Source organism: Lepidochelys olivacea, assembly GCF_965140295.1.
Source record: "Lepidochelys olivacea isolate rLepOli2 genome assembly, chromosome: 1".
Taxonomy (NCBI): domain Eukaryota; kingdom Metazoa; phylum Chordata; order Testudines; family Cheloniidae; genus Lepidochelys; species Lepidochelys olivacea.
In genome coordinates this window covers 159,488,284-159,512,538 of record NC_140411.1, presented here as the reverse complement: position 1 = coordinate 159,512,538, position 24,255 = coordinate 159,488,284, and the positions used below count along the sequence as shown (strand labels likewise).

General features: G+C 45.0%; 1 protein-coding gene across 1 annotated transcript in view; it reads right to left on the bottom strand.

Moving 5' to 3' along the window:
- Positions 1-8,080: 8,080 nt before the first annotated feature.
- The window catches only part of LOC311531636 (cystathionine beta-synthase-like), a 60,571-nt gene continuing 44,396 nt past the window's right edge, over positions 8,081-24,255 (bottom strand). Inside the window, exons 13-16 of the mRNA XM_084649174.1 lie at positions 23,465-23,573; positions 22,454-22,538; positions 17,435-18,854; positions 8,081-10,097 (exon numbers count right to left, since the gene is read on the bottom strand). Coding sequence (XP_084505300.1) covers positions 18,694-18,854; positions 22,454-22,538; positions 23,465-23,573 — 355 coding nt within the window. The 3' untranslated portion in view covers positions 8,081-10,097; positions 17,435-18,693. The remainder of the gene's footprint in view (positions 10,098-17,434; positions 18,855-22,453; positions 22,539-23,464; positions 23,574-24,255) is intronic.

Here is a 24,255-nt window from a genome sequence, read left to right as displayed (position 1 = left end):
TTTTAGGTGTGGTGAGTATGTCAGGTCTGACAAGAGTAGTAAACCAACAATGGGCCTCTGTGTCACAGTGGTTTACAAAGAGCAGAGTAAGCTCTTAATTAGAGAGTGAAGGAGAGCACCCTTTAGCACAAGTGATATGTCTACATTCTTCTCCGATGTTTCCTCTCCATATTTGCACTACTGGGATGAACTTACGGTGCAGGACCCTTCTTGAGAGCAAGGCTTATGGGGGCTTCATGAGTACACTGTTGCAACCTTGAAAATTTGGAGTACAGGTTATATAAGAGGAATGCAGTTCCAAAAGCCTCAGTCCTTTTCTGGGGCTAGCTGCAAGTGTAAGGACATTTTCTCCAGGCCTAGAAAGGTGTCTTTTTAATTCAGAACTCCACTACAATTGTTAAATGTCAGTATAATTAGTAAATGTTAAGAGCTTGCACTGTTGCACACTTAATTTTTACCTCAGCCAGAATCCTTAGAACTCTTGAGTAGTGGCCAGGCTTATCCAAACACCTGGATAAGAAGGTATGGATTTTGAAGGGGGTGATGCACACTGTTCATGTTCATAGAGATGGGAGTGCATTCCCAGTGCCTGCTCTGCATGAGCGGAGCCCATTCCTCAGAACACCACTAGGCACATAGGAGCTTCACACCTCAGCCTACACTGATAATAAGCAAAGTCTCTTTGCCTTGCTCATGGAGGAAAACTTACAAATCTAGTTCCTGGATTAGACATCACATCAGCTGCCTATACCGTCAACATCAGAAAACCCACTGGAAAGTTGAAAGAGGTATTGGTTCCAAACCTCTTTAATTGTTACTTGCTTGGTTCTTTCTTACTTTTGAACTGCTCAGTATTTATTGCTTAAAAAAAAAAGTCTAGATTAAGCAGCGCAAAAATTGCTGACTTCAGTGTGCCCAAGTTTGTCTTCCTTTTGTATTTCCACTCCTTCAGTTTTATTGCATGTTTCTGTGAATCCAACCTGGTGAAGGCAAAACTCTAAAAATAGAAGTGTTGGACCTGTCTGGCTTTACAAGGATTCCCTGGTGCTCATTTTCATCAAGAGGACCTACCATGTGACCTATTGTCCTGCATTTCATTTTGGAAGTGGGGTTGGGTCCAGGAAAGTTTGGAGTCAGATCAGATTCCAAATACAAATTTTGCAATTCAGACAGGACTATCACTTAATGTAACTCTGAAACTCAGTTTAGAACAATCTGGAGAGGGCCAAAAGGTTCCCTGGGACTTTCAACGAAATCAAATGGCAGGCTCCAAAAATTTCCAGCTACAACTTGTTTTTCATTCCCAAGTCCAAACTCGAAGAAAGCTCACAACATCTTATTGATATTGTGAAAATTTGTACTGTTGGGTTCTCCTGTATTACTCTAAATGTTTGCTGCTCTCTGGTATCTAAAGACAAAAATAGTTTTGTTTCTCAGATAAGGCTTCCTTTTTTGATTTTTTTTAAATTGTCACTAAAGAACACTGAAGTCACTGGAGGCTGTAGGAGCTCCGGTCCCAAGATGCAGCAAATCTGACTTAGGGCCTGCTCCTGGAGTATTTCTCCCTGGGACTTCAGCAAGAATTGAGGTTATGTTCTGCATTTTGCAGGATTGGACCTAACATTATTGCCCAGTAATCTCAGTGTGTGTGGGAACGAAAGGGAGGGTTTCCTAAAGCATTCGAGCTTGTCTACGGTTCAAAACTGTGTTGCATTCCTAGGCGCCAACTCCGTGGAAAAAATGGGTGCTGAGCACCCGCCAGCAGCTCCCCTGTCAGAACATCCCCCTCCCTTCCCAGTGCCTCCTCCCCACTGCAGGCCCCACCGATCAGTGCCTCCCCTTCCCACGCCATGAGCTGTTTTGTGGCGTGCGGGAGGCTCGGGGGGGAGGAGGGTGGACGCAGCACATTCAGGAGAGGAGGCGGAACTGGGTGGGAAGAGGTGGGACAGGGGTAGGGCCTTGGAGAAGGGGTGGAGTGGGGGCAGGGCCTGGGGTCAAGCACCCCCCAGTACTTTGGAAAGACGGCACCGGTGATTGCATCATTGTGAAGAGTGAAGTTAGCTGACATAATACTATCCACAACAGACCAGTCAGAGCCACGCAAATCATGTCAGCCAGCGATGATGATCAAAATTAGCTTACACCATGATAAGAATGATTTGCCATGATCTGCACTAGCCACTCAGGTGTGGTCAGCAGTGTGCCAGCTAACTCTTCACAATTGAGTTTGAATACTACAATTTATAATATAGACAAGTCCACTGTCTGTCTCTCTCTTCCCTCTCACCCCCTTTAGATTAATGCACAGCCATATCTGGCAGCTTGCTCTCATTTCTGCCTGGTTAAGTTCTTCCAACTCTTCTGTTCCTTGTTCCTTTTCTTTCCTCGTCTCTGGCCACTGCTGCTTGTGGAATCAAACAAGATTCTCCCAAGCTCTTTAACTGGGTTTAGCTCTTACGGACTGAAATTCAATATTTAATCACTGAGCAGCAAAACAAATGCTTTTGCTTCAGACCCAGTTTAAAATCAATGCCTTGGGTATTAAACAAACATCATTCTGATAGTTTGTGAAGGCCCCACAGTCTCAAAGCCATCAATGCTAAACAAATGGCCTGCTGATGGAAATTACTGTCATGCTGGGAGAGAGAAAGCTCACATCTAGCTTCCAAAAATAGAACAGCTGGTTAAAGAGAGATTAGATGCAGGTCATCCAACTGAAAAAAATAGAGCAAAATGCCTGAGCAATTTACATTTCTCGAGAAAGGGCATAAAGTGCCCTTGATTTGCACACATGACGCCCCCGGCAGCCTCATGGCATTAATGGGTATTCCATGTACAAAGTTCAGAATCTGGCACTAATTCTAATGTTTTTTTCCCCCCACAGACATAAGGGATATCTGCAAGAGTGTTTTAAAATGAACACATCAATTGCTGTAATTTAATTTTGCCTCAATGAATCAGTTTTTGTCAGGCATTATTATGCTATGTCTACACTAGTCAATGCAAGATACGTTGGCATACAGCTGCCAAAGTTTGTATATCACTTGGCTGCTTGCATCGGTACTGCGGGCACTCACCAGGAGTGCTTGGGTCAATGCAAAGTGCAATGCACCATGGGTAGGTATCCCAGTGTGCCACATGCCACTTTCTGGCACAAAGCCTTTGGGGAAATTTTCACCAGGTGTTGTGAGACAGAAATGACCCTCCCAGAGATCCCTGGGAGTAGGGGTAAAGTTCCCAGCATGCAACTTTCTGCATTCCATAATGCCATCCATATCCCATACCTTTCATCCCTTTTTTTTAAAAAATCCCACAAACCTGTGCAGCACTCTTTTGCGTCTGCTATCCCTGACAGAAGCATGGAGTTCACAGAGCTCTGCATTAATCTCATGGATGTTAAAAATACAGGCCCCATGAGTCTCCTGTATTTGCAGACCCACAACAACAGGGGACATGATGGTTTTTTTGAGGACAGTTCACCAAGGGACATAGCGAAAACAATTCAAGGTTGTTGGTGGCCTTCAGAGAGCAGCTGATGACGATGGAACGCTGATTCTGGCCCTTAGAAATGAGCACTGGTGCGATTTCACTGTAATGTAGGTTTGGGGGGAATGAGCAGTGGCTGCATAACTTCTGGATGCGCAAGGTCACACTGCTGGACCTGTGTGCTGAGCTTACTCCAGCACAGGGGCACCAAAATGAGAGCTGTACTGACAATGGAGAAGTGAGTAGTGATTGCAGTTCGGAAGCTTGCAACACCACCAGACTGGTTTCAGAGTAGCAGCCGTGTTAGTCTGTATTCGCAAAAAGAAAAGGAGTACTTGTGGCACCTTAGAGACTAACCAATTTATTTGAGCATCAGCTTTCGTGAGCTACAGCTCACTTCATCGGATGTATTCCTACCAGTCCATGAGCAATCATGTTAGACTTGCAAAAACCACAGTAGGGGCCACTGCCGTGCAAGAGTGCAGGGCCACGCAGGACTGTGATTCTAGGCAATGTGCAGGACATAGTGGATGGATTTGCAGCAATGGAGTTCCCAAACTGCAATGGGGCAATAGAGGGCATGCTGCATATGCCTATTTGGCACCAGCCCCCGGGCCACAGAGTACATCAAAAGAAAAGGCTACTTTTCTATGGTTAGGTAAGCGCTGAAGGATCACCATGGATGCTTTGCTGAGATCAGCATGGGCTGATAGATGACACTCACATGACCACAAGACTGTTCAGAAAGCAATAAACACGAACCTTCTTTCCCAACCGGCAGAGTACCATTGGCAATATTGAAATGCTGATAGTGTTTCTGGAGGACGCAGGCTACGCCCTGTTTCCTGGCTCATGAAGCTGTTCACTGGCCACCTTGACAGCAGCAAAGCACGATTCAGTTCCCAGCTCCAGAGGAGCAGAATGATGGTTAAATGTGCTTTTGGTAGCCTGGAGGAATGTTTGGCTTCTCAGTGAGAAAAATATCCCCGGGGTTATAGCAGCCTGTTGTGCACTGCATAATATCTCTGAGCACAAAGGGAAAAATTGATGCCCGTGTGGAGATGAAGCAGTTGTCTGGTATCTTTGAACAGTCAGACACAAGGGTTATTACAAGCTCTGAGCCTGAGGGTGGCTTTCGAAGAACATTTTAAAGGTCCGCCACAGTCATGTTCTCTGGACCTCCAGCTTTGGGTAATGCTAAGAAGTGTGTAGTGCTGGCTGTACATTTATAAATATGACAGGGTGTCTTCCTGAAGTTATGAATTATGTGGTGCTTGTTGTATATTTATACGTACTGTTTGCCTTGAGTACAGCTGTGCATTCTTCAATATGTGGCATGGGCTACTAAAGATAATTTTATTCTCCAAAAATAAAAATGTATTGCGTGGGCAAAACCAATGTGCGAAACAACCCAGGCAATGTTCTACAACTTTTTACCATAAATCAAAGAGGTGGGCACTTTAAAATTGGAACAGGAATAAACACTTCTGTCCATTTGAGTGCACAAATGTGTAACCATAACAGACTACATACACCAACTGCGGTTGTCAGAGGTCAGCATGTGTACGTAAAGCTGTGGTTTTCCTTGCTAGCTCCTGATGTGGAGCACTAGGGGTAAGGATGAGGCCAGTGATGCCCTGTGTTGGGGGGCGTGGGGTGGGGGGAGGCATATGTGTGTGTGGGTGCATGCAGGAAACAGTGATAACGGAGTTCTTCGAGGACTGCAAAGGATGATTTTTTTTTATTTTATTTTTATTTTTTTTAGACCTGTATGTCAACCAGCATCTGCAGCATTTGGATTGGCTGCCTGAGGAGACTTCTTAATTCCTGGTGCACTTCCGGCTCCTTGGCCTGGGCCTTTGCATTCCTTCTCCATGCTGTCTGCCATGTTGAACCACTAAGCCGTTTTGTGGTCCTGCTGCAGCACGGTCTTGCAGGCTCTTTCTGAACGGGTCCCCCTCCTCAGCAGGGTCAGGCATTCTGGGTATGTGGAAGAAGCACCTCTCAAGGCTGCCATGCTAGAAGCTGCTGATTAAAAACAGACAGATGCACCATTGAATTCACAGTCTCAAGAGAAAGGTAAGTTTCAAAACTCCCATCCCTTATTCCCATGAACACTTTTAAGCAGACACCCTCTGCCCCAGTCATTGACAGCCTCCCACTAACAGCCAATCAAGCACTGGGAGAGAAAAATCGACATTCCAATTCCCTGGTAGGGCCATAATACTTTTTAGGCAGGCAGTGCAATAGCTGGGATTTGCCAAATGGTCTTAACAGGTTCCTTAAGAGCATCATTAATTGGCCTGGCAATCCTCATGATTGGTGAGACTCCTGCACCGCCTCCAAGGGACTCATCAGTTCCTGGAACTGCTTGAAGTCAGCTGCTAGGGAAGGTAGTGGAGTCATCACCACTTCATCAAGCGATAAGGAGGAAGTATTAGTAAGAGGGGGTCATCTCCTTGTCTGCTCTTGATTCTTGCTCCTCAAAGCACAGGCGCTGGCTTCCTCTGGGCCCCAACCCCCTGTACCCCCCAAGCCCCGCCCCCCACCTGCCCCTTTCCCCCAAGCTCCCACCCCCGTCCCGCCTCTTCCCTCCCAGTTTCACCCCTCTCCCCCAAGTGCACCCTGCTCCTCCCCCCAACACCTCCTGCGCACCGTGGAACAGCTGATTGCGATGGGCACTAGGAGGGAGGGGGAGGAGTTGATCGGCAGGGCTGCCAATGGATGGGAGGTGCTGGGAGTAAGGGGGGAAACTGCCTGCTGCTGGAGCACCCACAGAGTCAGCACCTATGCCTCGAAGGTCTCCTCCTCTGGCATTGGTGGTGCGAGAGGTGGTAGAGACACATGCGCTCTTCTCTGCTCCCTCTGGTGCTGTGACGACCTTGTTGATGATAGAATGTCCCTGGATCCCAACAAGGCCCCTGGGGGAAGGGCATAGGGTACAGGTGGTGACAAGCCTCTGTGCTCTTGCCATGTTGATGTCTCTTAAAGTCTAGCCTCCTCCAGTACCTCAGTGGAGGAGGGGGCGTGATGTGAGTAAATAGGGAACCCTAGACAGAGATTTGAGTGTCAACATACTCCAAGGGGGGTGGGGTGGGAGAATAGTGGTTCTGCTTGTACTGTACAAGAGGGTGAGCATGGTACTCTAGGTGATGGGGGAGGGAGGTTATCAGGGACTGAGTAAATCTCAGTAGGGATAGACACCCCCCATACTGGTTAATAGGGGAGACGCTGACTCCAAAATACCAGCAGGTCCTTAGACTATCTAAATTCTTGCTGTACCCATGCCATCAAAGTTGAGACCGAGCAAAACCACTCCCACCCCTCCATAGGTGGGCAATGGTTCTACACCATTTGGGGTGGGGGTAACTGCATTGCTATAACAGGGCACTTACATTGGCCAGAGAAAAATTTGAGTATAGCCATATGCACAAATAGATCAACGCAAGTAGCCCTAACTTTGAAGTGTAGACACAGGCTATGGTTGTTCTTAGTCTTGGTTATCTCAGGGAGACAGTCTTTTTGTGACCTGAACCTTGGATTACACCTGCATTCCACTGAGACAATGAAATTGTTGACCAATTGGGGCAGGCATGTGGCCACAGGTGACAACAGTTTCACAGGAACTAGACCTAGCCTATAGCACTCACGGCTCGACAAAAAAACAACCACTCGCCTCAACTGCCTTCAGAGTTAAATACAAAGTCCACCTTGCACTCTGGCATTCCCACAATCATATCCTCATTTTCACCAAAAGTGAGTATCCCCATTTTTCCACATGGGACACCTGAGGCACAGAGAGAGAAAGGCCTCTGTGTTCAACAGTAGATGCCCTACTTTTGGTGTAACGAGCTTGAGATGCACAAGGGTCCTGATTTACAGTGGTGCTGAATACATACATCTCCACCTGAAAGTAATGGAAGCTGGAGCTATTAGGCCCAACATGTCTTGGGTTGGGCACCTAAAATTTGTCGATACCTCTAAGGATAACATCCCCAAGGGTGTAGCTTGAAAGCTTGTCTCTTTCACCAACAGAAGTTGGTCCAATAAAAGATAATACGTCACCCACCCGGTCTCTGGTGTCCTCAGACCAACAAGTCTCCAACAACACTGCAAACAACTGAGTCAGTAACACAATTGGCAATAACACCCACTCCCTCCACTCCATCTTGTCCCATTCGTCTACTCAACTCCCTTCATGGATAGGTGAACCTCAAAAGACCTTGAGGGTTCACTTTGATGTATTGTAATAGGCAGGTGCTTGTTTGAAGCATATCTGAAACTATCTTCCTGGAAATCTTGTATGAATAGCTATTCTTGCTAGTATGGAGTTTGACTAGCTGTCTCGTGGGGCTGGTTAGGTCAGAAACACTGTAAGAACAGCAGCCTCGCAGATGACGTCAAGATTTCAGCTGGGATCAGACGTGGAAATGGAGAGGGACATGGAAAAAGATTAGGGAGGAAAGAAGAACACACCATTTTAGAACCTCCTCGGTGTGCTTTAGCCAGAGGTTCAGGTTAAGTCCTGTGTGTTATCTAAAGAAAATTGTCTGTCCACCAGTAATAAGGGCTAATGAATAATGATTTACAAGTATTCTGAAAATGAACATTAAAATTGCTTTTATTGGGACTCAAAGAAGAAACAATTACAAATTTCCCTGCAGCTCATTCCCTGCTGAAGGTGGCGTACGGTCATGTTTATATATATAAAATAAAATTATGCTGTGACCTTTTTCTTGTAGTTGGAAGCAGGGCAGAGGTGGACGTAGGATAACTGTGCTCGTATTTGGAGAGACATTTCTTGTAGTAAGCTTGCTGCAGCAGACCCAACAGTCATTTGTGTTGCCAGGAGGTATACAGTAATGGATGGAAACTGATACTTTATTTCTGTACATGGGCACAGGGCAAACGAAGGGAAATTTATATAGAAAACACAAAGAATGATAAGGTGGCACCATCAAGCACTGGGAAATGACAGAACGAAGGGTACCCATGGACCCTTAGTTCAGCTTCCCTATGGTACAAGGAAAGGAGGACTTGTGGCACCTTAGAGACTAACCAATTTATTTGAGCATAAGCTTTCGAGAGCTACAGCTCACTTCATCGGAAACTGTCCCTAGTCTCAGTCCTGGTCCCTAGAACCACAGCCTTGGAACAGCAATTTCAGAGAGCACCTGCAGACCATGCTGAAGCGTGCTCAGCACAGACCGAAATCTTCAAAGAATCTAACTATCATCTGCAAACTGAGATTGTCAGAGGCTCATAACTTGGCCAGATTGGGGCAGATTTTCATGGAAGAAGGCAAAAGGCACAGCTCTTACATCAGGGTGATCCCTCTGCCAAATGGCAACCCCATGCTCCAAAGTATGGAGGTGTACAAGCTTCTCAGACCATAAGACGATTTTTAACATGGGAAAATACACCGTTTGCCCCTCGTCTCATTCTGAGACTGGGCTGAAACATTTATGCTGAAGATTAAAAATTATATGAGGCCTGAGGCTGACAGCTGGTCTAGAAAATTTTAACCCAAATGCTTAAAGTTTGGCAAAGTTAAGCAACTGAAAACAGGCTTGGAATGTGTCTTAATGAAAAGCATTGCAATCCGTCCGTCTGTCCGTCCATACACACACACACACACACACACACACACACACACAGACAGAGTCATCTTATAAATATATAAATAGTTGCTTGCTTTTTTTTTTTTTTACACATTTATGATCTATCAGCAGTCACTCAAACTTTCCTGGACACCATCACAGAGAATGCCTATAGGTCATAACAGAAAATAATAACCTTACTATAAATGTTTGGAGCTGGTTTCAAGATTTAATAGAGAATGGCATGCCTTTGTATAGTTTTGTTTTCTTTTTTAGCCCTATGCAATTCCACAGCAAGACTATAAGTCACTATTCCATTTTATAGGACAGTTTCAAACACCAATAGCAAAAAATAATAATTTTCTTGTACGTTCTATAGGATTTTCCATAAGGGTGCCCAAAGTTATTTTAGAAGTTCTCTTATAGTCTAATAACAAAAAGCTTGGCCCTCCTGCAATACTTAGCTTACTTGGAGAACAGAGCCTATTCATTGTTAGACTGTAGTGGGCTGAGGTGTGGTTGGGGTGCAAAGTAGTTTGCCTCCTTCAGGGGGACATACACAAATCTCACTGACCCTGGGGATGGTGCTGCCAGCAATTACGATTCTGTCATTGTCAATGGGACATACACACTGGGGACAGCCATCAGGAGGGCTTCCGGTCTCCTTGCACGTAGGTGAAACCGTGGGACAAACTGAAGTGCAGGAGATATTCCCTGTAGAAACACAGGTGCAGAGTTGGGTGGCAAAGTCTATGTGGAAAGATTTCCCCACAGGGACGTTTCCATCCTTATAGCCTTGCATGGCGCATTCAAATTGCTGGTAATCTGGACAGGAACATGCAGGGGCACATGGAGCACAGCAGGTATTTGCCGAAGTCACCGCTGTGTGTTGGTCAGGGCATGGGCTACATTTGACAAGAGTGCAGTCTGGTTTCAAGGGTTTACAGGCAGCTTCGGGTAGCGGAAAGCAGCTCAGCAACAGGCAAAGCAAGTGTTCAGGCTTCATTTTCTCTATTTAAAAAAAGAGAGAGAGAGAGGCAAAGAGATATAGCAGTAATTGCTGGCTCAGACACCTGAGTCAATTATACCATTGTAAATGTTAGCATTCTGTGTGAAACTGTGGTACTGAAATCAAATGGTCACATTCCCATGAAATAGTTACTCACTGGTCAGCTGTATTATTATTGAATCTATTTCCCCATGTTAAGTATCCGCACACCTTCTTGTCAACTGTCTAAATGGGCCATCTTGATTATCACTCCAAAAGTTTTTTTCTCCTGCTGATAGTAGCTCATCTTAATTAATTAGCCTCTTACAGTTGGTATGGCAACTTCCACCTTCTCTGTCTGTACATATCTATCTTCTTACTATATGTTCCATTCTATGCATCCGATGAAGTGGGCTGCAGCCCACGAAAGCTTATGCTCTAATAAATGTGTTAGTTAGTCTCTAAGGTGCCACAAGTACTCCTGTTCTTTTTACAGATACAGACTAACACGGCTGCTACTCTGAAACCTACTATAATGATAATTTGTATAGCAATAGCACCTCAGGCCCCTAGGCCAACCACGCTAGCTGCTGTACAAAACACAGAACAAAACAAAACCCCCTGCACCAGAAAGCTTAAATTAGTTCTTCCTTTACTTACCCGGCAAGGCCAGCATTCCAGTTCTGGGTTTCTCCTAAAGTGGACTCAAACACAGTTAGTATGTTGTAATGGACTGATCATTGTACTGCGAGCCGGGGACCCTGAGAACAAATGTTGGCTTTGCCACTTACACTCTGTAACCTTGGGCAAATTACTTAATCTCTGCCTCAATTTCCCCATCTATAAAGAGGAGATAAAATTTACTTTCCTACTTCAGAGGAGTGATATAATTCACAAAGTGCTTTAAGGATGAGAACATTTAAATATTAAACTTTTAAGTCTATTTATAAAAGCTGGTTTGGTCATTTTTAATCTGCATGACACTGCCTGCTTCAATAACGTGTAGTGTTACAAGATCTGTAGAGAGAGACAATTAGATCACCTACTCTGACCTTCTGTACAGCACAGGCCATAGAATTTCATCTCATTCCCCCTGTACTGTGTCCAATCACTTGTGTTTTGGCTAAAGTAGATCTTCTAGAAAGGCATCCAGTCTTGATTTGAAGTTTGTTCCCAGAGCTGATGCTAGCCCCCTGGGGTCCATAAACAGGAACATTCCCCCCCCACCCACCCCCGATACTAAAGCAGGCAAGTTCTTGCAATAAAAAGCAAATGGGGGCCCCACTGAGCTTTCAGGCCTCTAAGATATTGCTTAGTCTGCTTATGCCTAGCATCAGCTCTGTTTGTTTCCGTGGTTGATCACCGTCACTGTTGTTCTGATTAGAATGGTTTTGGTCTGGCTTCAGCTTCTAGTCATTGGTTCTTGTTATGCCTTTATCTACTAGAATTAAAGAGCCCTGAAGTACCTAGTATTTTGTCTCGGTGAAAGTACTTATACCCTGTAATCAAGTCACCTCCTGATCTTCTTTATGATAAACAAAACATGCTGAGCTCTAAGTCTCCTGATGTAAGGCATGTTTTCCAGCTCTCAAATCATTTTGTGGCTCTTCTCCTCTCCAAGTTTTCATCATCCTTTGTAAAACATGGACACCAGAACTATACACAATATTCTAGTAGCAGTCTCACCAAGGCCATATACAGAGGTCAAATCACCTCTCTGATTTTACCCACTGCGCCAGTGTTTGGTTTGAGCATTGGCCTGCTAAGCCCAGGGTTGTGAGTTCAATCCTTTAGGGGGCCATTTAGGGATCTGAGGCAAAAATTGTGGAGCGGTCCTGCTTTGAGCAGGGGGTTGGACTAGATGACCTCCTGAGGTCCCTTCCAACCCTGATATTCTATTACCTCTTTTAGCCACAGCATCACACTGGGTGTTCATGTTCAGTTGTTTAGTCTTTCTGACACTAAATCCTTTACAGAGTCACTGCTTGCCAGGATACAGTCCCCCATTCTGTAGGCCAAATGCAGGCCATATTAAAGGCATTTTGTTTGAATGAGCCCAGCTTACCAAGTGCTGACAAGCACTCTCCTGATTTAGCATGAGTCTTGTGATATTTCGTGTGTTTCTTAAAGCCCCAGCTCCTAGAGTTATGTGAATGCACAAGAATTTCAGGTTGGTTTTTTTTTTTAAATGAAATTCTCTAGGATTCATCGTTGTGGAGAGAAGCTTGAAAAACATTCCCCAAATGAAACTTTAAAGGCTCTGAAACCAAAAGGCAAATAACAAGAACTCAAAAGGGATTATTTTTAAAAATTCTCATGATTTTTAAGCCAATCTTCCAATTTCGGAATGCTTGCCAGTGGCAATATTGCTTCCTTGTCCTCATCATTATTTACCATTCAGCCAATGTTTGTTTCATCCACAAATTTTCTCTGCAGTGATTTTACATTTGCTTCCAGATCACTGATAAAAATGGCACCAGATTTAGAACCGATCCCTGCAGAAACTGACTAGAAACACTTCCATTAGACGGTGATTTCCCATTGACAACTACTTTTTGAGATCTGTCAGCTAGCCTGTTCTTAATCCTTTTAACGTGTGCTTTATTACTATTGTCTCGTGCTAAGCTTTTAATCAGAATGCTGTGCGGTACTAAGTCAAAAAAATCTAAGTGTATGACATCGGTGCAGTCCCCTTTGTCAACCAAACTCATAAGCCTAGCAAAAACTAAAATCGGGTTTGGTTGCCAAGACCAATTTTCCATAAAGATACAACATTCCAAAAAATTGTTAGTTAATAGTTACATAGGGATGAATTTTCTGCTCAAATCAGTCCATTTTTCTTTAAGATACCCCATGTCTCCTGACCTGATCTCCAGACCCATTCCCCAGCTACCATACACTCCTGGAAAATGGTCGCTCTAATTTAATTAACTGCTTGTGATTTATATTTCAGAATAGTAGAAGGAATCCTTTTTTACATCAAATATGTGACTGTGCTCTAAAATATAAAACAGTTTTAATTACCTGGATAGTCTTCATGCCAAATGTGACAGATGGTTTGGCCCAGGAATGGTGATCAGCCTTTTGATTTTTCTCCCAGCATAACCATACCAGTTCAGCTGCAAGGTTATCTATTTATATGCAATGGCTCTCTGAGCCTTGATGCAGTAGAAACAGGGGGGGAAAGCCTGGGCTGGGAGTGGTCAAAAAGATTTTTATCTTGCTAATGGCTTCAGTTTAGTCTATATCTCCCTTGGTGATCTGTACATTTGTGAAGTCTATTCCAGATTGTGGTGCAATCCTACCCTTCCCCCACCCCGCTTTAAACTTTGACTGAGTGTACTGAAAAGCCCATTAGACTGATAGCCTGCTAAGCGCAGTAAATATAGTGTATATTTGTATATGGTTTTCCATCCACAAGCATACAGAAATGATTCAAAAGCTATGAATGTACCACACTTCTGAAATGCATCCAACACTGGGGAATAATGAACTCAGGGGTCGTACAGCTAGTAGCTGCTGTAGGCCGAGTGCATGGCCCATTCTAGGGGCTCCTGACATCCCTTCATTCCCCACCCCCACCCCAAGCTCACATCCTCCTCTAACTGGGAGTCCCTGCAACTCCCCCCCCACCCACCTCAGGTTGCCATATTCTTTCCCCCCATTGCAGAGACTGTGAACATTCCCCACCTTTTGTCCCCATGGCAGGGGATCTGTTTGCTCCCTTTCCCTCCATGCTCCCCCTTCACTCCCAATCTCTTCCCTGCCAGGGATTATGTGCAACCCCCATTTGCCCCCCCCACCATAGCAAGGTCCCCCATCCCTGTCAATTTTATTCCCATCCTAATCTCCTTGGAGCTCCCCCTCCCTCTCGGATTTCTGTTCAGCCAACCATTTTCGACGGGCTCCTGACAAATGTCTATTGTTTCTGTGGAGTCTATTAGCTGGGACAAGCTTTGCCCATTCTTTTCTAATTCATTAGTGCCACAACTCTTCCGGCCTCAACTTCCACAGCTACAGTGCCAGTTTCTTGGGGCAGCCCAACTAAGCTTCTGTCTTCCCTTCTCAGGTGCACCCCTTAAACCTAAAAAGCACTTTGCACTTCACAAGTCAGATAACACCCAACACTTGGCCTAAATGAGCAAGGAAGCATGTGATCCTTCACAAGTCAGATAACACCCAACACTTGGCCTAAATGAGCAAGGAAGCATGTGATCCTCTAGTTTACTGTGCTATGGTAAATGCAGGTGGCTTGAGTCATCCCAGCCGTGCCTCAGAGGGCATTTGCAAGCAAGGGTATTTGTAGGAGTGGGCCCATTGAAGGAGTGAATTTAGGCCTGATGTTGCAAACAGTTATACATGTTCTTCCTATAACTTCACTGTGATTCCTCCTAGTGAAATGACACAAATACTCAAGTGTTTGTTTGCAAGATTGGACTCTCCCAGTCATTGTGAAAATAAATGTCCTGGTTAGTTTTTAGCCATAATCCTGACACAGTCTCCAAATTTAGCCTAACGGTGGGAAAAAGAAAAGAAAAATATACCTGGCAACATTACTAACAAAATCCCCTTTCAGCTGTCAAACTTGTTCATAGTCCTCCTGACTTGCGCTCCAGTCCCATCCCTCAGCTGCCACACACTTCTGAAACCATCCAATAACCACTCAGACCAACCCTCATTCCCAGCTCACCTGCAAAACCTTCATCTTCTCAAAAGATTGGAAGGTAAAGGAACCCTGCCCAAGAGAAGGGTGGCAGAGTGAGGAGGGTTATACAAGACAGACATGGTGGGTGAGGTAATGTCTTTTATTGGACCAGCTTCCCTTGGTGGGAGAGACAAGCTGACCAGCTACACAGAAGAAGAGCTCTGTGTAGCTGAAAAGCTCATTGCTTTCAGCAACAGAACTTGGTCCAATACAAGATATTACCTCACCCACCTTGTCTCTCTAATATCCTGGGACCAACACAGCTACAACACCACTGCAAACAAGGGTTATACAAAGCACTTGTGGCTATAAACAGCAGGAGAGGGAGAGACTTTACTGTATTACCAAAAAAAAAAAAAAATCTGTGTCAGAGGGGGGAGAGGAAATAGAAAGAAAGACCTGTTAGGTCACAGGTTTTGTTGTTCAGCTACATAATTGCAGTATATTGGCCCCAAGTGCATGGGGAGGGGTAGCTGAGGCAAAGGCTGAAATAGCTAATTGCTGTTTTTTGTTTGCTCTACCCACTGTATTTGTTTAACCTTGCAGTCTTTTTGCATGTGAGGGACAATGATATTTCAGCTCCTTTGTAAAGCCCTTTGAGAGCTACAGATAAGCCGTACTGTATAAGAGCTAAGTATTGTCATTATGGTTCTATCACACAATCCCAAATTCCTCACATGCTGTCCCAGCAAATAAAATCCCCACCCGGCTGCCTGATTTAAGCCACCTTCTTCCCCACTCATAATGTCTACAAAACAGTTTTGCTTTGTCACTACAAAAATCTGCACCAAAGTGAAAATGTACAGAGTAAAGTAAATGTAATATAAAAGCAAATAGCACGAGGAATTTTGTTCGGGGTGTATTTGTTCATTTTCATATTTCATATAATCCTTTATTTTAAACTTACCTGTGTCTACCCCAGAATTTGTAGTCTGCCTTAGAAAATGTATTGCGATTCTGATTATTCATGATCGTATGATCAAGGTCATGGCACCTGCCCTTGGGGTTTTACAGTCTAAAACCAAACAAGATGTGGTTGTAACAAACAGGTGGGAAGAGGGCATGAAGGACAAGGGTAATGGTAATAAAGACACCAGCTTTCAAAGGATAACAATCTCATGGCTCTGAATCATTTCAGAGAATATTCCTTTTGTAAATAAATGAAACCAGCTACTCAGAAACCAAGGTGCCTTGCTACTGATTGTAGGTAGTTTGCTTCAGGCAGCACACACTTGGCCTTGAGTTAGGCATGAGTGAGAATGACTTTTATAAAGAATCTTTCTCAGATCCTACTCAGAAGGATCCCAAAATATTTTACAAACTATGAACCCAATCCTGCATCGATTTAAGCAGCATGACTTGGGCTCCTATGCCCTATGGTAATACAAATAATAAAAATAATAATAATAATCTTAACTTTAACTATTGATCCCATGCTTAAAGTTCATGCTTAAGTCACTCCAGAAACATGGTTAAGATACAGGTATCATTACCCCCTCTGCTGGAATGCAACTTCCTCTAGGGTGGAATGTGACATATGTCAAATAGTACACAGCAACACTTCAGCAGTTTAGGACAGAACAGAAAGACTACTGTACGCTGCAGGGAGACATTTAATTACACACATTGGAATATGGCCAACACACTGAGTTAACAATCCCCCCATTACTTCTGCAAAACATTCTATGGATTCTTTAATGACCACAAATGACTCAGGCCTCTGAGCTCTGTTTCAGATCTTGTCCGAAAGGGGCAAAACCCTCTCAAATAAATAACTATATTTTGTTTTAAATATTGCATTTGTTTTTGTTCGAGTACACAGTCATATAAAATACAATGCTTTTTCTTCATATATATAACACAGACAATTTCTTGCAGCTATCAGAACCTCGTGTGCTGCTGGACAAACAGCAAATGGCAAATGTCATCTCTCTCTCACACGCACACGCATACAGCCAGCCGCACTCTTTCCTACTGAAAAGTTCTTGTTCTTGTGATTAATTTGTTGATTTTTTTTCTCTCAATTTATGAAACTATTCTCTGGATGAATTAAAAAAAAAAATCCACCAGCAAGGGCCTGATTCTGTCTTCTCTGAAATCAAAGGCGAGGTTCCTTCAGTTCAGTAAGGGTAAGAACTATGCTATCAATTTATGTTGGTATAACCACGTCACTCACGGGTGTGGAAAATATGGCTACTGCCTGTCGGGGAGGTGGATTAACTACACCGCTGTAGATGAAGACAAGCCCTAAGTCTCCATCCAGGTAACAAACATTGTTCTTCAGGATTCCCTCTCTGGTTTAGGGAGAGAGACTTTATCACTTTTTGTTGTTCCCCCTCCTCTCCGCTCCCGTCCCCGCTCAATGGTTTTTCCTTAGTGATAGTGAACAGCTTGGGTTTGGTGTGGAGACCTTCCCAAACTGTCTGAACTTCCTGAGTCTGCAAAGCTTCTCCAGAGATTTCCAGGTCTAGCTCTAGTAAGAGGACAGTTTATTGGGGTGGTCTGCTTTTCTGGCCAAAAACCAGACGTGAACAAACACTTACCCAAATACTTGCAAAAGACTTAATGTATTGCGAATAACTCAGCAAACAAAAAGCAGCAGACACCATTCCTAACCATAAATACTTTATCATTTATCAAAAACCTTGTACATACCAGATTCGATTAAAAACACAGACTTGTCGCTTAGGAAAAGCTAAAACTGAAAGTAGTTGCTCCTCTCTCAAACTGCCCACAGCACATGCCTGAAGCAATTGTGCCTATTTCCCTAAACTGGGCTGCAAAAGTGATTTCATTTGTTTACTCTTCTCTTGCTGTGCACTTAGTTCCTTCTGTGTGGCTGTTCTGAGCTCTGCTAACAGCTCTTGGAATGGACTCCAAAGCTTCAAAAATCACATCGGAAACCAAAAATAATTAATTGGCCCAAAAATCATGATTTTTTTTAAAAGAAAAGATTACATTGTGTTTTTGGGCTGTCTTTTGAGTTTGGGGATCCCCCTGTCCATCCCCAGTGTGTCTAGGTGACAATTAGTGCTGGCCACTCCCCCAAAAGGTCCTGGGTAAGGGGATTTTGGCCTTTGCTGCAGGAGCTTTCCCCTCCCCATCTGCACAACCCTTGTTCAGCAAATAATCCTGCCCTTCAACTCCCATATCAATCCTGTCCCCCTGGCAGCTCCTGCATCGGTTCTGCCCATTCCCTGAGCCCCCACATCAATTCAGCCCCACCAACCTCACCTCTGCTCTTTCTATAGCTCCTGAGAGTCTTCACTCCTCTCTCCCAGGCCCTGGTATGGGGGCTGCTGCAGGGTTGCCTCTTCTCCTTCCCAGGCCAGGTGTAGCAGGGATGGAGGGCAGATGGGGGAGGAGCAGAGGAGCCATCCCATTGTTCACTGGAGTGAAAGGAAGCAGAGCTGTCCTAACCTGCTGGGTCCTGCTTGCTCCCTTCTCCCTTCCTGTAAGAAAGGGGTCTGCCCCTGAAGGGAGGGAAAGAGAAACTCTGCCTGCAGCAGATCTGATTGGCTGCTCTTCCTCAGAAGGGTGGCGATTGGGGAAGGCAACCAATCAGCAGGGGTTTCCCCCAGCCAGGGGTGAAATGTGGGAGAAGGCTGGCTCCAGCCCCAGCCATAATCATGTGCCTCATGAAGTGGGAGAAGGTGTTAATTAACCATGAAAACAGCAAGAGACAAGTCTTATAAAATCTGTGCAATAAGACCCATATATTAACCCCCTCACCATCCCCCCCAGTGTTGTGCTGTAATGTTATCTCAATATAACTGCTTATTTTAATTAAACTTTGTTCTTTAGTCAGATCATCCTGATCCACAGATTCCGTTGACATCATTTTGGATGCAATCAAGCATATGGGACCAAGGATTAGTCAATTAAAATCTTAGCCTCGTCATTTTGAAAAACCGTCAGTGGCTTATTTCAGATTCATCTGAGGCAACAGAGCCTCTTGGTGAAGCAACTCTTTGTTGCTGGCTCTTGTCCTTTCGGGTAATGAAGTTCAGGAGATCCAGGGCCGTCACCATTCCAAACACCATCTGTTTCTTGGTGTAACTGCCATCTCCAATGTCTGTAAGCACACGGTGAAGTACATTACTGAGTTATCTGACAAAGCAGTCCAGAAATGGCTGTGATTTTATAAAGATAAGACCTCAAACAGGCCAGCGTCATCCCTGCTATGATTCTACTGAAAAGGATTCCAGGCGCAACCCCACAGCAGTCAATCGGGTCACATCAGGGATGTACAGGGGCAACAGTGAATTCTTTACCGCTACAAGGAGTCTAATTCGTCACTTGACCTTATGAGACTTTTGTTCTAATGTCTCCTGCCCTTCCCATCCCAAATCAACAATAATCTTTAACAGCAGCAGTGATCATTGTATTTATAAACAATCCTTCCGCCCCACCTCAGCTGATTTAGTGCTGTACCACACCACTACTAAGCAATATAAAGTGCAATAAAGTCTAACTTTTTAAAAAACATGTCCTCTTAAAAGCAAACTAATAAAATGCAGGCGAGGGTGTCTAAATCACAGAATGTTGGGAGGGATGGGAGGAAAGTAATAAAAATGGGGTGAACTGTGGTCAGACTAAAATAGCACCTTTTGACTACAAAAAGTGTTTAAGAAGCGAGGTGAGTCTAGCTGGCTGAGTTTTTCTACCACCTCCATTTTTTAAAAGTGAAAAATGCAATTTTGCCAAAATCAAAATGTTTAATAAAAAATGTGGTTTTGGAGACCGTTTTGATTTTTTTGACCCAAAAAAATGTAAACAGAAAATTTAAGGGTTTTTTTTGGTGAAAAAAAAATCAAAATCTTCCACAAACATTTTAAAATCAAATTGTTTTGATCTTAATATTTTGCAGAAATATACCTGGTTTTTCTCAACTCTCTACAGCTGAGATTGATGGCCGACTCCCCTTCCCACAGAAGAGTTATAGTCACAGAGGGGGATTCACAGAGCCATTGCTTGATTTTCTCGTGTTGGGAGATGCATATGGATTTGCAGGATCTGAGTTCAGCAGGATGGCTTGACCCTTAAACTGCAGCCCCTTGCAGGCGAACAAACCAACACGGCGTGCTATTTCACTAGCTGATGTGCATGAGCAGCTGTACATTTAACATTGTTCTCCCATAAAATCAGCCTAATCACACCCTGAAGTTCTAATGTTAGCCAGAGCGCAGTTATCTTGGCTGCTTTGTTGTGGCAGTGATATCTTAAACACAGCACCTCCCATAAGATAAGGCATCAGCTACACTTACCAATTTTTACCACATAACTACATGGTAAGGGGTGTTATTTTTGCCAACATAGGTAGATCTCTAAAAACCCTTGTGTGGATGCAGTTATACTAGCATAAGGGACTATATACTGGTGTAAGTTATTTCATTTCCCTGAGCTAGAAGAAGCTACTCAAGTCTCAGCACTTTTAGCCCAGTATAACTGCTTCTACACTAGGAAGGTTTTGTTGCTCTATGGCAGCACAGGTAAAGTGGCAAAACGTTTTAAGTGAGAGCAAGGCGTAAGAAATGATCCCCTTTGTGAAAACTGTTTGTTGAGGCTATGGCTACACTACGGATGATGCAGCTGCACTGCTGTAAGCTCTCTAATGTAGCCGCTCTAAGTGGATGCAAGCGAGCGCTCCTGTCGGCTTAACTACTCCAGCTCCCGTGAGTGGTGGCAGCTGTGTCGGCAGGACATAACTTATACTGACCTAAGCTGTAGTGTGTACATAGCCTGAGAACCTGCCTCTATCATTTACAGAGGCTCTCCAGGGCAGGTGCTGTCATTTACTTTATATCTGTGCACCCAGCCCAATGGGGCCCTAGACTGATTAGAGCCAGATTGCCCTGGAAAACGCTACTCGGGGTGGAGGAGAGGGCCAGGTTCTGCTGCAACTCTGCTAGGAGGAACTGCCCGTAGGGTCTCATCTCCAAATGGGAAAATCCAGCCCACACCTGAGCATGCTTGGTACCAAGATTCTGGGCAGAGCCATGGAGTGCTGCCTGGCATGCACGGGCCGGCTCAGTTCCTGGTGAGCAGAGTGACCAGGAGATGGTAGTGAGCAGAGGAGGCACAGAAAACCAAAGTGTTGCCTGAGTGTGAACACACAGCAGAGCCTGGCAAAGCATGCCGTGTGCTTGAGGAAGGGCAGAAGAGCAATGAGCCCCCTAGTGGTCAATATAGCTAAGAGGACGCAGAGAGAGGGGCAAGTTTGATTGGAGCCCCTGGCAAGCAATTGCAGTATTCCTAAAGAATAACAAAAGGAACTTTTCCCCACCTTAATCACCACCTAACTTCACCCCACCCTTCTGAGTCCAGGTCTCAGCTGAGGAGAAGTGAATGGGATTCTCTGAGTACGCCTACACAGCAACTAGACAGCTGCAGCTGGCCTGTGCCGGCCGACTCAGACTCAGGGAGCTCAGGCTGTGGGGCTGGAGCCCTGCGAGGTGGGCGCTCCCAGAGCACAGCCCGAGTCCGGAAGTCTACACAGCAATGAAACAGCCCTGCAGCCCTAGCCCTGTAAGCCTGAGTCTGGTGGCATGGGTCTGCCACAGGCTTTTCTTTGCTGTGTAGACATGCCCACTGTGGACCCCATCAGTGTCATTCTTTTGTTGGCCAAAAGGCTCACTCTGAAGTACCACGCAGGAGTCCCTCCTCCTCACAGCTAAGCAAGCTGACCCACCCAACCCCTGCTATCTTAAAGAGCAAGTGACAAGAGAGAGCATTCTCCCTTCCATCTGCACAACCATACGGGAGCTCTTGGGTCCAAGCCCAAGGGTAAGGAAGTGGGGAGCGTGGTTCCTGTAGCAAGCACCTCTTCTCTGGCACTCTGTCACAGCTCCTCTGTTCTCTGTGGTACACTCCTCCTCAGATCTCCTACTAGGAATCCACTGGGGTATTAACACTGCTCTCAACAGCATTACCACACAAACTCCTTTCTGCAGCAGCTGCTGCTGCACAGAGACGGGGGGACTCAGCCATGGCTGCTATGGTGGCTGTGTTACTACAATCGTGCCTAAAGGCTCCAGCTGAGGTCAGGACACTATTATGCTGGGTGCTGTACATGAGCACAGTAAAGACCAGACACTCCCCTGAAGCACCTACGATCCCAACACACCACAGGTGAGAAAAAGGCAGTACCATTATCCCTGTTTTAGAGATGGGAAACTGAGGCACAGAGACTGCGTGACATGCACACAGTCCGCAGCAGAGCTGGGATTTGAACTCTGACTTCCCAACTCTCAGCCTGGTGCCTTTTTACCACAGATCAGGCTTCCTCTTTTGAACCTCTGGCCAAGAAATGACACACTTTACAATAGCCGTAAGGGCGTCACTAAAATAAATCCGTTTGTGTCCAGCTGTAGAGCTAGTTAAATAATCAGAATAAGAACCTTAGTGTTTCAGGCTCCCCATGCCTCTCTTCATGCTATCACGCATGGGGCTTTGGAGAGGGGTGAATGGCCGGTGGATCCATGACGCTGCTTAGCGATGGGGGAAAATCCCTCATGCAGGAGGAGCATAGGGGTCCAGCTGTTCCGCTGGTACCTTCATGGCCCTATTGTGAGGATTCCATCCCCCAGAGAATGCCTGTGTAAAGCCCATGTAATCTGGTTGGCGCACAAGTCAAGAGTTTGGCTTTCCTTTTCCTCCGTAAAAGATACTTACATTGCAACTGTTCATGTACAACTATAGCAAAATGATCATCCTCCAGGATATTAGAGAGGTTTCCAAGGTTGTCATCCAGGCTAATCTAAAGAGCGGGGACCAAAAAAAGAAAAAAGGGCATTTAAACGCTTCACTTTGTGACAGCATTAGGGACCCAATTCTTACTTTTAAAGCACAGTCCTGTGCTGGGGGCAGTAGAGAGATGGAGGAAGGGAATATCAGAAGGCACAGGTGTGCTGATGCAGATAAAGCACTTCCTGGAGCTTCAGGGAGTGCAGGGGAAACACAAAAACAAGCACAAAGGCCCAAGTCCTCACCAGGTATAGTTTGGAGTAGCTCCATTAACCCCATTGGAGCTATGTCCGCCTACACCACCTGAGGATCTGGTCCAGTGACAGTAGTCATCCCCAGGCCTTGCATGGGAGCAGAGAAATTGGGGAATACCTCTTTCGCTCTCCCTCTTTTGCACAACCGCAGAAAGCCTGGCATAATCTAACTTGTAATTAGACACGTCATACAGTGGAATGCTTCCGAAACACAGGTCTATATATAGGGTCAGTTCTGCCAAGTGCAGAATTCTACCATTTCAGCAGCAGCTGTTTGCCATGGTATGAGTGGGAGCAGGAGCAGGTCCCTGTATTGGCAAAAATGCAATGATCGTGAATCCGTGATATGAGTATCACTCACAGAGTATTCAAGTTGCTCCAGCTAGACACAATCCTTGCCTAAAAACCTCACATGACAGATCCTGTCAGGCTTTGCGTCATTTCGGTTAGATCCTTTTCTCATTCTCTCTCTACCCCACTTCAATTCCCTGTCCCCACTCCTCTTTCCCTTTTCATTTCTACTGTCCCTTCCCACCACCTCTCATCTTCTGTCTCTCCCTCTTGCTCATCCCATCCTCTCTCTCCTCTCCCACTCCTTGGAGTGGGGATCATGCCTTATTTCTGTGTTGGGAGGTGCCTAACTCACCTCTGGGCTCTATTTGAAACAAATCAATAACTCTAATACCTTTGAAAACTGGTCATTGATGACCTTGATGACTGGATCCGAGAACTGAGCATTTCCAGCCAGCACTGAGGAGAGGATGTTACTGGGAGTCACCATTCCCAAAATGTGACTGTAAGAGAACAGGGAGATTTGCAAAGGGTCAGGCTTGAGGTGGTCATATGGCTAAACAGCTTTTAGGGACCAATCCCGCTCCCTTTGAAGTCAGTGACAAAATTTCCTGCCTTCAATGGGAGAAGGCAGTGTCCCTTAGTTCATCCGAGCATCTTTTTGGTGGGTGCATGTCTTCCTGACTGTCATTTGCTGGTATGTCACAGTAAAAACAAGGCTTAGAAAATCAGCTCACTGTTGGGTCACCTCTTTCTTTCCTCCTTCCTGGGCTATGGGGTTAGCCTATTCTCCTGTACTATAATCAGTTTCCACCACAGGAGAACATATTTCTGACTTGGTTACCATCTGGTGTGGAAGGAAGCAGCCAAGGAAAGTACCTAGCAAGGAAATAATAACAGCACAACATTTAGATGCTAATACAGAGAGATGGGGATACAATTTCAGATTGGGAACCTTCCATCTCCAAACCGGAGCCTGGGGCCAGATCATTATTAGCTGAGACACCCTGTGCTGTAGAAAAAGCTCAACTTGTTTAGCCAGTGAGGGACTCCGTTGTATACCCGCAGCTGCTATTGTAGCTGTTTCATTAAAACATGTATCCTCAAGAGGAGGATCGTCTCCCTAATACAGTGTTTTTAACAGCAATTATTGTCTGAAATTTGCAGCTCAGGATTTAACATTTG